This window comes from Pelophylax lessonae, assembly GCF_965119305.1.
Source record: "Pelophylax lessonae genome assembly, chromosome: 5".
Classification (NCBI taxonomy): Eukaryota; Metazoa; Chordata; class Amphibia; order Anura; family Ranidae; genus Pelophylax; species Pelophylax lessonae.
Window position 1 is genome coordinate 331,431,774 of NC_138772.1, and position 14,103 is coordinate 331,445,876.

A 14,103-nucleotide genomic window follows, 5' to 3' on the forward strand; every position below is an offset into this window, starting at 1 on the left:
TTTTTTTTTTTAAGCTCACTGTATTTGTCTATTTTCTCCAATTTCTCTGAGGATTTCTTTGATTAGTTGGCATCCTGGACCAGTACCAAGATGATTTCTCTGCCTGGCTATCCTACTTTCTATCCTCTGAAATACCCACAATTGTTCTTGGTTTCCCCAACATCCCTGTTAATGTTAATAATCCAGTTACCTTGCAGCTTCTTTGGATAACCTCTTCTTTTCACTTTGGACACACACTTCTACACACTCTGATCACAACACCCTTGGCCTTGCATGTTCTCACCTTTGAACCCCTTGACACCTCTCCAACAATCCTTTTATTATCTCTGATCACAACCTTAATAGCATTACATTCATCTTTTTTAACCCCCTATCCTTCCACTCAACAGTTACTGTATCCATAGAAACCTTAGCCACTTTACCCCTTCTCTTCTCTATTTTGCTACAGACTACCTATCTAACAAAATTTCACCTCTGGCCTGCACCGACTGGGCCACTTATCTCTACAAAAGTTTGCTCACATCCTTCCTGGGAATACTTACTCCTGTCACTGTACACTGAATCAGGTTCTGACCCCTAAAACCTTGGCAACAGACAACACTAGAAGTCTCAATAGACACATGCTTGAGTGACAGTGGCATAAAACTAAACACCAGCAAAACTTCACTATCTATAAGTCTGCCAAAAAAAAAAAAATATTTTATCACTCATTACCATCCTTTAATGCAGACCCCCGTCAACTATTTTCAACCTTTAACTTGCTATTTTGTCCTCTGCTGCCTCCACCCATTAACTCACTAACTTCCCTGGAGGTTGCCAATCATTTAAAAAATAAGGTTTAAGCAATTTGTGATAATATCTCCACTGTCAGGATATCTACCTCACCTAACATTTGTATGTGAGCAAAATTTAAAAGTGTATACACTGAGCTGCACATGTGTATCTCAGGGTACAGATTTATCAGTTATCATTTTGACCCAAAAAAACAACATTTAGGTGCCGCTCAGGTGAAAAATAATGAAAAATATCTTTCCTTTACAGCGGATGTATGATATTTTGTTTTGGTATTTAATTTTTCCTTATATGCATATCTGCTGTATAGTAGATATTTTTCAATGTTGATGTTTGTGACCAGCTTTGATTTTTGTGGACGTTTTTACCTGTTAGATTGCTTGCTTGAGCACCTGTATATTTTGTTCATCTGCGTCTTTTTTTTCTATCACATGATAGCCAATGATGCTCTTATAAACACCCCCTAATGATCAGAACTCCCATCCCCTATGATCAAGCTCCAAGGGGCAGAGCAAAATGCATTGGGGCATGGCCTGGCTGGAGCTGGGGCTGAGGCTGCCATTAATCTCACTTCATGCACATGGGTCTGCTTCATGATGTGCGGCTTATGGATCCTTTCCTTTGACATTTGTACACATTTAGCATGCCATTGGTGCTGAGATGAGTTTACTCCTGAGCACATGCACATCATCCTGGGTGGACCAATACAGTTGGTCAAACCCAGAAGAAGACGAAAGCAAAGATGTCAGTAGGGGTGGGGGAGATTGTAAATGTCCCCTCTCTGGAGGGGAAGTAAGTAAAGGGCACTTCCAGATTCCACCAGCAGATTCCACTGTAAGTGATCATTATCAAGTGATAAGCTCTAAAATTCAAACATTAAAAAAAATATATGTTGGTCTGTTACCAGTGTCCCTAAATTAAACTCACGATAAGAGAAATTTGTGGACAGTCATTGCAATTCTCTTTGAAGAATTCTAGCTACCTGGATTTCATAACAACTTATAATATAAGTGCATTGGCTAAATATTTGTTCTAGGTCTGTGACTGAAGCCAGGGTGTCAGCATACCAGCCAGGTAACTAACATTTCCAAAAGGAAGTCAGTGAGGCTGATTTTCTACCAAGTGATATTTGAGTGAAGATTTTCAACTCCTTTAATAAATCAGCCATAGCATCTCTCTCTTATCACTGCTAAAATACACTGGCTTAATTCACAATTTGACCCTTGAACTTGACAAGAAGATTGAGTGTTGCTTATCTTTTGCCCTTAACAGGAACTTGAGAAATTATATTTTAAAAGTGATAATTTTTACTGTTTGGGACATTTCTACCTGGTTGAATATTTGAGACAGCATAATGTAGCAATTGTAGAGCTGGTGGATTTCTTCAGAAAATCAGCATGTGCACAGTAAAGCCTTTCCTAGAACAAATGGTCTTCACATGTCTCATTCCATCATGTATTCAAAAAATGAGGTTTATTCCCCATTTTAGAACAGTGAGCAAAGTCAGGCAAATCATTGCTTTGCTACTTATTTAAATGTGCTATTTTTTTCCATTATGCAACCATCTATTATTCCCAATACATCACTTACTTTTGGTATTGCTATTGCTCATTGCAATAATTGATGATTGTTTAAGTTAAGCAGTATAGCAGTGGTACTATGAGTTAATATAGCCACTGTGCATTATCAGGAGATGCACTGTGATAAAGCCTTAATTGCCTAAATTGGGTAAAGAATATACATCAGCTCCAATGGTTTCATCTTCCTTAGTTTCCATGCACACTGGCCATAAAAAAACTCCAGGTCCCTTGACTGAAAAAAAAAAACTCATATAGAGCATATTTTGTACAAGGTTTAGACGAGTTTAGGAGAGTTTAGCAGTTTTTCTGCAAGAAAGCTCCAATCAGAAACGCAATTCAGAAGGATGCATAGACACATAGGATAACACTGAGCTACTTCTACAGGCAGAACACAAAGCTCCTGTAGAAGCAGCGATTTTTAAGCCAGTGTGCATGAGTTACTTCTGCAGTTACACTATCTGTTTAATTGTTTTGTCTTCACTGGTTGTTGTAACAACCCTAATTACATAATACATGAACATTTGTGTTCTTGGACTGCTTATTCATGAATGCAGTGCAAACTGACTGTTTCGATTTTTTTACTGGACTCTTCTCTCACAATCTTAACTACTGATGTTTTAAATGTATATATTTTATGGGATAAGCATGTATGATTTTGATTATATTAAATAGTAAGCTCATGCCCTAGAATCTAAGTTAAATTATTACTATTGAAAAATGGTATAAGGTGCGCTTGATATAAATATGTACTGGTCTGAAGGTACAAAATAAAATAGGGAGTATATCCACAAACATAAACACAACTAATAACACAACCAAATGTGACATGTGCAGTACACAAATATGTGAAAGTCTCTATTGAAAGGAACAGGAAGTTGACAAATGCAAAAACTTCGAAATAAAGTCCAAAAAATAGGTGCAAATAAATGTTCTTAATGATGAAGTGCTCATAAATCAGGTTGCAGGTGCTGAATACACAGGTCCCTCGTGTCACCAAATTATGAAGGAGGAAAAGGTACCCTTACCGAACAATGACTTGAGCATACATGATGTTAAAAAACCCATGGAATATATCGTTCTCCTGAGGTTACTGCCCCTCCAGTGTGGAGTATATTTTTCAATAGCGACCACTTGGAGGTTGGCGGGGTTACGAGGATGAAATTTAGCATAGTGTTGAGAAACGCTGTGACCTACAAAACCTTTTTTGATATTAGATATGTGTTCTCCGACCCAAATGCTTAAAGTGCGAATGGTCCTACCCACATATTGAAAGCCGCAACTGCAACTCAAAAGGTAAACTACGCCTTTAGTGTGGCATGAGATTAAATCTTTTATTTTATATGTATTTCCCGTCACATTGGAGGAGAACGTTTGGGTCCTAAATGTCTGTACAGGTGTTGCATTTTTTACAAGGAAAGAAACCTTTCAAATTCCCGAACATAACCGGGGACTACCGGTTTCTCAACAGGGTTTTGTGCAACCAAATCCTTTAGATTTTGGGATCTTTTAAAGATCACTTGGGGTCATTCCTGGGAGAGTAGGACCCAAAGTTTTATCTTCTTTTAAAACCTTCCAATGTTTTTGAAGGGTTTGCTTAATCCAATGATGATGATTGGAAAAGTTGGTCAAGAAAGCAAACTCGAATTTGCAAAGATCATTACCACTTTCCATTTTTTCCTTAGTTCTCACCATATCTGCCTGTTTATACCTGGCTACTGCTTGTATGTCTTCTTCTAAGACCTCAGCATTTTACCCTTTTTGAATAAATTTGTCTTTCAGGATTTCTGCCTGAAATTTGAAATCCGCATCATTGGTGTAATTGTGGCAAATTCTTCTGAATTGTCCTTTGGGGACAGCTTTCAACCATGTGGAGTGGTGACAGCTGTCAAGGGGAATGAAACCATTCCTATCGGTCGGTTTAAAATAAGATTTGGTTTCAAAACCTAGACCTTGCCTGGTGATCACCAAATCTAAAAAATGTATGGATTTATCACTATATTGATACGAAAATCTTATTCCCCAATTATTGCAATTCAGTTGGTCCATAAACTGATGCAATGAATCAACGTCTCCTCTCCACAATAACAAAGCATCGTCGATATATCTTCTCCAAAAGATCAATTTGTTGGCTCGATCCGTGTAAATATTGCGATCCTCCCAGAGAGCCATAAATAGATTGGCGAGGCTGGGGGCAAATTTAGCCCCCATAGCCACGCCAGTCTTTTGTAAGTAAAATTCTCCACCATAATAAAAATAATTGTGCTCCATGCCAAATGTCAGGAGTTCCAAGATAAACTTTTTTTGCTTGAGAGGGATCTCGTGGTTCAGATCCAAGAAGGTCCTAACTGCCTCATATCCCATGTCGTGTGGTATAATAGTGTATAGGGACGCGATGTCAGCAGTCACTAGCAAAATATTACCCTCAACTTCTAATGCAGTAATTTCTCTTATGCATTGAGTCGTGTCCTTTAGAAAGGCTGGAGTGTCTTGGACCATGGGCTGAAGGAAGTGGTCTATGTATTTACCAATACGTGCGGTGACCGAGTTGATCCTGCTAACAATAGGTCTTCCCGGTGGTTTAATGAGGCTCTTATGGACCTTTGGAAGGTAATAGATGGTAGGGATTCTCGGAGCTAATGGAATAAGATATTCCTTCTCCTTTTTATCCACAATACCATCTTGATAGCCTTTGTTGATAAGTTTCTCCAATTTTCTTTTGTAGCTGTAGGTTGGATCTTTCTTAAGAACTTCATAGGTATTGGTATCAGCCAACAGGTTATTCATTTCTTCCAGATAGTCTTCCTTTCTAAGTAGGACTATACCTCCGCCTTTATCTGCTGGGCGGACAATTAGATCCTCCTTACGGCTGCACAGTGTTTTCACCCCTAGTGCTAAATCGCTTTGGGGACCAAATTGGAACTGCTTTTCTTCTAGATCTTTTAGGACGAGGTCTGTAAAGACCAAAACATTATTCCCTTGGTTAACAGGGGGATTGAATAAAGAGGCATTCCTCAATCCTGTATGGGTGCAGGTCGAAGTTCGATATGATATCTGGTTCCTTTCACTAGCTTTTGACAGGAAGTGTTTCTTCCTGTCAAAAGCTAGTGAAAGTCACTACTCGCGGACCGTGCTGCAGAGCGGCCGCGAACATCTGTTACCTGTCTAATTTATTTCCATCCATGTAGGTGTGTTTCCTTTAATAAATTCTGTTGTTAAGAAGATAATGCACTATTGCCTGCCTATATTTTCTTGACATATGGGGAGCTATCCTGCGGATAACTATTGGGAGCCATCTTAAGCACCAGGTTCATGCTCAACACGTAAGAGGCAGGATTCTTTAAGGAACACCTATTCTTGGATAAACGGAGGAATCAAGACGTCCATATTTAACCCTTACTTTAAGCGATTGTGTATGTGACATCTGGTAAGAGTCCATTCACATTAGTTTGCACGGGGTGAATGATTTTTAGACTGAAGATTCCTTGCGGTATTCCATGGGTTTTTTAACATCATGCATGCTCAAGTCATTGGTCGTTAAGGGTACCTTTTCCTCCTTCATAATTTGGTGACACGAGGGACCTGTGTATTCAGCACCTGCAACCTGATTTATGAGCACTTTATCATTAAGAACATTTATTTGCACCTATTTTTTGGACTTTATTTCGAAGTTTTGGCATTTGTCAACTTCCTGTTCCTTTCAATAGAGACTTTCACATATTTGTGTACTGCACATGTCACATTTGGTTGTGTTATTAGTTGTGTTTATGTTTGTGGATATACTCCCTATTTTATTTTGTACCTTCAGACAGTACATATTTATATCAAGCACACCTTATACCATTTTTCCATTTCACATCATTCCATCCAGGTTGGAGTATCGGTAGCAGCTGATAACCCCATCTTCAGTATTGCGCACCTTTTTTCTTTATTTTAAATTATTCCTATTAGTGACATTTCCTCTAATTCAAACCGTAAGATAATGATTTGCTGACCTATCAGTATATTACCTCTTTTTAATACCTTTATAAAAACTATGCTAACACTATGAGCATGTGGGCTCCATGTCATGTTAGTACTAGCTCAAATTCCCTTTAGAAATAAAGTCCTCTGCACTACCTGCGCCCAAAGTGGTGACATGGGATTGTGCAATGAGCTTAACTTAAGCTGTAATGTAACTACCCACATGTAAATTGCCTTGCTTCTGCTAAACGGATAAAGATGTTAAAAACATATCAGACATAAAACAAATCTTATTATTTAAAAAAATAGCCTAATTTATTCCACCAGTCATTTCTACACTTAAAAACTCCATGTATGGTTACATTAAGGAAGGATAACTTTCAATTGAAGTACTGTTGCAGTATCATTATGATTGATTCCAAAGTTACACGATCATAAGAGATTCCCACAGTCTAGTGTCAACATTAACATAGGTAATATGATCATTGTCTCAGCTGAAACCTTTACATTTACATTTCTATGCATTGTGCTATATCTTTTGCTGTGAAAGAGGCTTGCAACAGCATGGCATGGTACAGGTATGGTGTGCATCCAGTCATGGGAATACTATACCTACCTAATAAATTTGAGGTTGAATTTTAGAATACTTGTTTAATGTAAGGAAAGTAAAAAACAAGCTAACCTGTCAAGATCTGGAGTCAGGCTCAGAGGCCAGTAGCTATAGCAACAGTTAAGCACCCACCAACCAGCTAAATAAGTACAGAAGCAGGTCATCCCTGGTGGGGGCAGCCAGCCTCCCAGCTCAGTCTTGCCCTCTATGTGAACACTTCAGTGAATTGTCCATTTTGAATAGTTGTCTATTCACACATACCTTTTGGCTTTGCACCCCTGATTGTAGCAGCCTTTTTTCTTCACCCAAAATATAATGTAAAGTCACCTACAGAATAACCATATCTTGTTCAAAGACAAAAAAGTCTTTCTTTTGCTTCTATATACCTTTGGTAAGCTTTAGATACAGTGGGATGGATTGCCACCAACTACCAAGATATCAACTATCCCTTTTCAAAGTCTAGAAAGGCAGCAGATGACCCCATGTTATCTTAGAAGCAAGGATTGAATAACTCTACATTCAAAGATGGCTGACATGGCTAAGGAGCACAGTAGTAACCTAACAACATAAACTATATTATCAAAAGTATTGGGACACCTGATTTAACATGCACATGAACTTTAATGGCATCGCAGTCTTAGACCGTAGGGTTCAATATTGAGTTCCACAATTTACATTTAGTAAATCCACCACATAGTGTGACCTAATCTGTGAACCTAATCTAAAGTATACCTTGTAGAAAGGAGAAATGTGTGAAGTAGATATTGCCTCAAAGAGTTTATAAAAATGTATTCCTTTTATAATTACTGAAATTGTGACATGTCACTTTATGCACTGTACCTGAAAACTATTTCTAACTCTTTTTAATTACAGTTTGCTGCTTTCTTTTATTAAATGTATATTTCCCACTTTTGCCCGCTTTTGAAAAATTGCCCAATATTATTTTGCCTGTGAATGATCATTTCACTTTATGAGCGAATTACAAGTATAGTTTCCAACTGCATTATAATGGGAAACTCTTACATTCTAACCTAATCATAAAAACATTGTTATCTAATTAAAGATGCAAAGCTCATTACAGTGACAAAATATTAGGCACAGGCTTATTATTTTATCTGTCCATTTATGCTTGTTTTTGTGATCTTTATGAATATTATTATTTTGCCTGCTAAAATTATGTAGTTAACGATGTTAATAACTAATTGTTCAATCTGCATGCATACAAATATATCAAAGACCTTTGATTTTTGAAAGGCATTACTTAGCTAAATGAATGATATATACACTGCTCAAAAACCGCATCAACATTTTAAAGCTAAGCTTGGGTAAAAAAAAATATGTCATTACAAATGGGGCTTTTATTTTTTTATATTACAAATATAACATATTTTAAGCATTTGTGGGCAAAGATTCACTAAATCATTTTAATGTAAGAGTGATTACTCTGTAAAAAATATATCACAATGAAAATGGAGGTCTAATATAATTCATAATTTCCATTTTTTTTACACTTACAAATGATTTCTGAATCCAAAATAATCAATCCATGTTTTAATTTAAGCACAAAATCTTCTTTTCCTGTGCTGATTGCAGTAAGCTTATATGCACAGGGCAGAGTGAAAAACACTATCAAGATTAATAACTTTTTAAAATTCATGGTTGCCAAAAGAACGTGTATTTTATTTTGATATGCCCTAAAAATAATTGCTTTGCTAAATAAATAAATGAACACATTAAATTATAAGGATTATTAAAAGCACAATTTCTCTGGTATACAATTAAATAATATATTTTTGCTGCGAGACTTTCATTTTACTAATATATATAATATTGTAACATTCCTAATATATTAGCCCTTTTACAATACTGTACTTTACAATACTGTTACAAAAAACACAAAATACCTGTGCATACAAGACCCTCACTTTGCAAACACCTAGCCCTGCCTTACATGGTGATGATTGACTAAACCAGATGGATCTATCTAGCTTAATTCTACTGGGATATAGAGGGATTGGTGTGTACCTCCTCTGAAAAATTATTTTTATTTTGATGACAGTAATTCTCCAATTTTGTTGGACTCAACTAGAAATAGCTGTCAGTTTTCTGCAAATAATGACCCCTGTCCTGGTGTGTTAGCTTTGTGAATTGAGCCTTATTTGTTAACGTATCTATCTAGATATTAAGGTCTATTTAAAACAGAACCTGGAAGATGTGCAGAGCAATGTTTGCAAGAGGCAAATGTTAAATATAACACATTTTCGTGCAACATTTCATATTTTTCTTATAATGAAAAATAAAACAAAATGGGCTTCAGCATAAAAAAAAAACTCTATTAAAGAGATACTTTATGATATATTTCCTGTTTTAAAAGCCTAGCATATATATTTTGGAAATTAAAGAATATCATTAACAGGTTTTGTAAATGTATGAACCTTTTAAAAAGCTAAGTGAACATTTAAAAGAGCCTTAACAAATTGAAGAGTATATAGTTTTCCTTACTTTTCTTCTTTCTCCATTAATTCCTCTCCACTGTTCTGCCTTTCTTACAATGTGGCTTAACTCTTGATTTGAAATTTCCAGATCATAAGGAACAGGGCAAACTGCTTCCTCGCAACTAATACGCTGAAAAACATCTAATATCCAGCTTTCTTTATGTATCCTGTAAAATATAGTAAAATGTAGTTGTTGTTTCATGTATAAGATTCAGAGATCTCTTAAACATGAGTTCTATTATAAAAGCATATAACATTTACAAGTATCAAAGTTGCAATTTGTGAAGATTAAACTGTATGTAAACCCTAATATTGAAATTAGGTCCTTTTGGTCTGTTTAGGCGTTTATGCTATGGATGGACAGGTAGAGTGGCAATGTGAGTCGACATACCTATATGTCCCCCCACATCAGTCGCTGTGCGAGCTCCCTGGGAGTGCACAGCGGGTTGATTTGTGCCTGCTGTATCCACTGTACACAGTAGAAAATTGATCATTGTACCAGGCCGCTGTGGGTGGCCCTGGTACCAATTAATTGCTGATTGGCTACAGCGATCACATGGTACCAGGGCCACCCACAGTAGTAAACAATATGTCATTTCCTGGCATCATCGTTTACTACTGTGGCATCTCTGTGTCATTCCCATCAGCCCTTTACCACGTGATAGCTGTGGCCAATCACAGATATCACAGTATTTCTTAATAGCTACAGGAATCCAGCCAAAGAGAGGGAGAAATTATTGCTTTTATAGTCTTCCTGTAAAAAAGAAAAAACTCACCACCAGTCAGTGTCCCTAATCACCGCCACCCACTCAACATGTTCCTGAGCATTGCCACACTGGTTACAGTGCCCCTGATCACCACCATACAAGCTACAATAACCCTGATCACCACACTGTGAACATCGCCAGACCAGTTACGGTGTCTTTGATCACCATTCCACCAGTTACAGTGTCCATGAACAACTTCAGACAACTGCCGCCAGACCAGTTACAGAGTCTGATTAGTACCACACCAGTTACAGTGTCTGTGATCACCATCACACAAAGTTATAGTGTCTCTGATCACTGCAACGGCAGTTACAGTGTCTTTGATCACCACCAGACCTGTTCCAGTATCCATGATCACCACCACACTACTCATCCATATCATCCTTAATCACTGTCACCAACTCACAGTGTCGCTAATCACTCCCACACCACTCGCCGTCTGTGATTACCACTGCACCAGTCATATTGTCCCTGATTTTCACCACACCAGTCATATTGTCCCTGATCCCCACCTCACCAGTTATATTGTCCCTGATCCCCACCTCACCAGTTGCAGTGTCTTTAATCACTGCCACACCAGTCCCAGTGTACCTAATCACTGACATACCAGTCCCAGTGTCCTTGATAACCGCCACTTCACCATTAATATTGTCCCCGATCACCGCCATGCCAGTTAAAGTGTCCCAGATAAACACCACACCACTCATATTGGGAACTCTTTTGTTCTTCCTTTCTTCAGCCTACTGTATGTCCTGGCCAGTGAACATGGAATTCCAGAGGGAAGCCATGTACCAGTAGGCTAGGCTTGCTTGGCTTATAGGAACTGGGACAGCAATAGGTGACAATGCTCTAAGCTATATTCCCTGACCACTCAATAAGAGTAGATTATTACAGTACATTGGTTTTGACACAATGATGTTGATGTCACGTTGATTTGTGTGATTACCAAGATACAATGTCTGATATATAATCAGTTCAAACAGTAAAAAAGTGGTGTCGTCCTACTTAGGAGGAGTAGCAGAATGTGTCTTGGGGTGTAAATATGCCCATGCTGTGTGTGAGAAATATCTTATTCAATGACCAACTTTTGTAAAACATATATTTTTTTCTTTTCTTTCCTGCATGTTCCAAAAACGTTTGGCAAAAAATATAGTCTTCAAAAGACTCCCCATGCCTCTTATAAAGTATAAAGTATAGTGTTTCCACTGCCCTGGTGCTCCAGTGCCTCCAAAAATATGATAGGTAGTCATGAAATGTATGTCCCTAGAAAGCCTTAAGGTACTCCTTGGATTTTGGGTCCATCTGTGTGGCTAGGCTGTGAAAAAGTCTTACGTACAGTATGTGGTATTGCCACATTTGGAAGGAGTAGCAGAATGTGTTTTGGGGTGTATAAGCATGCCTATGATGTGTGTAGTGTAGAAAAATATATTTTAATTTTCTTTTCTGCATTTGTGACAAAAAACTTCAACTTCAAAAAACTCACAATGCCTCTTACTTAAAACCTTGGAATGTCTATTTTCAGAAATGGAGTCATTTGGGGGGAAGCATATTTCATTTCTGGCAATTTAGGACCTTGAGAGATGTCGTTAGTACATAAGGACTGATTAATTTTTAAATATATATATATATATATATATATATATATATAAATATATATATATAATAGTTTGTAGACTCTATAACTTTTTTTGATTTTCACACAAACTAAAAATTATACACTGATTTGGGTAATTTTAGCCACAGAAATATAGCAGAATATATATTTAGCTAAATGTATGAGGAAATAGTATTTTTTAGCAACATTTTACAACTGAAGCTAAGAAGAACATTTTTTTTTTTTAATATTTGGTCTTTTTTTCTTTGTGTAGCAAAACGTAAAAAACCCAATGGTGATTACAACAAGTAGAATGCTCTATTTGCCTCAAAACTGTTAAAAATTACATTTAGTTACAGTGTAATTGTCATTCAAAGTATAACTGAAAAATGGCCTGGAGGGAAGGGAGTGAAAGTGTCTGAACTTGAGGTGGTCAATATATCATTGGAAGTGTTTGTTTATATCCGGTTGATAAGTGCCAAAAAATAAAAATACCTGTTGAACTTTGGGGGGGGGGGGTGTTGCTTTATCCTACATGGTTTAAGTTTTGTAGCTCTGCTTGTACTTTGTAATCCAGTAAATATAGTCACTTTCAAGGACCATAAATGTCAGACTCAGTGGACCTGACAAGTTCAGGCATCATGTCTTGTTCTGTCTCAGCAAAAGTTGTGGAGTGCTTTAAAACTCCATTTGGGAAGGCATTTACTTGCAGATCAGTCATGTAAAAATGACATTATGGGCAAAACTACTAGCTACGGTTAAAGAGAACATCACAATTACTTTAGCCACCACTCTAAGTGTAAAGGAAAATGTTATAACTAAGAGCTAGCACAAGAACGTATATGTTTTTGCTTTGTTATGGAAAACACTCTAGGTGCTTTAATCTGATCCAGGTTCCACTGTTACCAAAAGCTATGTTTCTACTAAGCCTGTGCAAATTCCCATCAACTTACTGACCCCTGTCCAATATCAGACACTTTATTGGCCATTGAAACACTCTCACTAGACATAAAGATGGGGGGGTGACTATTCTTAGCTTCAGGTTGTCTAGTCTGGAAAGTGGAAATGAAAGCCCCAAGTAACTGTCATGCCTACCACTAACACAGGTGGTAAGACACTATAGCTAGCGCATGTGTTCTTCATCTATAGTAGCCCCTTTTCCCATAGGGCAAGCAGGCTTACCTGTACTCGGTAGCCCCCAGGACTTATGCACAATGCTATAGTGCCTGACCACCACGCTGGGGCAGGCACCAACTGAGCAAAGCAAATGGGTACTTGCAGTTGGCAGACAGGCAGAGTGGTTCAATGACAGTCCAGGTACAAGGCAGGCAAGGTTCAGAATAGTCAGGGTCAATCCATAGTCAAAAGGCAGGCAAAGTTAAGAGAACAGACTGATATCTGATCTGAGGTTGTCAACAAGGGAATCCAAACAACAGAGCAGGACAGGCAAATAGGCAGCTTGAGTACATGTAACCAGTGCTATTACAAGCATGAGACTGCAGGCTTGGCTGGCTTAATTCAGGTCTGGCCTCCAACCAGGAGACTGACCGCATCTATCACCTTGCAGGTGAAAACACAGACAAGGAGCATGCACAGTCAAAACCAGGATGTTGGAATAAGGAGCATGAGAATTACACACTCCTGACCATAACATAATAATTAAATAGGTTCCAGTAGCGCTCAGAAGAAGCATTTCTATCTAAAGTAAAAATAACAGCAAGCACAATATGCTGACTATTCATTTTAAAAAATGTAAATGGCCCACAGAATTGCACTAAAATGCAGTAGATCCTCCCTATTATTATTTCTCTAAAAAATTTTATCTAATGTTGGTATTTAACATTGCAGTAGTATAATATGTTTAACCCAAGGTAATATTTTATTTTTCTACATCTAATTAAATACAATGTAGTCTAAAATGGTCAGTAAATGTTTTAGTGTAAATTTATTGTTAAATACAATAGTATAGATGATCTTAAGGTTTGTGTTGACCATGAGTTTGACCCAGACTCAAGCAGTTTACTGTATGGGTGAACTAAATGCCTAGATTTTGCTGGTTTGCCGAATCTGGCCATTTAGTTAGCCTGTTTTCACTCATTCTGGCCTCTTACCCACACTGACTTGTTTCCAATTATAAACAAGCCACAGGGCATCCCAGATGATGTTATTTACCAAATATGGTCTGATGAGCTGCTGACAAAAAGCCATGACAACCTATGCAAATGATCTCTCTTTTACTGGTAGGCCACTTGACATAGGAAACCCTCAAGCATGTTTTTTTTTTTTTCAGAAATTGTGTATTTTT

The 14,103-nt window shown here is 37.6% G+C and overlaps 1 protein-coding gene across 1 annotated transcript in view; it reads right to left on the bottom strand.

The window, feature by feature from the left end:
* LOC309556798 (uncharacterized protein) overlaps positions 1–14,103 on the bottom strand; it is a gene marked incomplete at both ends in the record, with an annotated part of 256,883 nt that overhangs the window by 79,199 nt on the left and 163,581 nt on the right. The window contains one exon of the mRNA XM_082259313.1: positions 9,445–9,604. Within this exon, the coding sequence (XP_082115439.1) occupies positions 9,445–9,604 (160 nt within the window). The remainder of the gene's footprint in view (positions 1–9,444; positions 9,605–14,103) is intronic.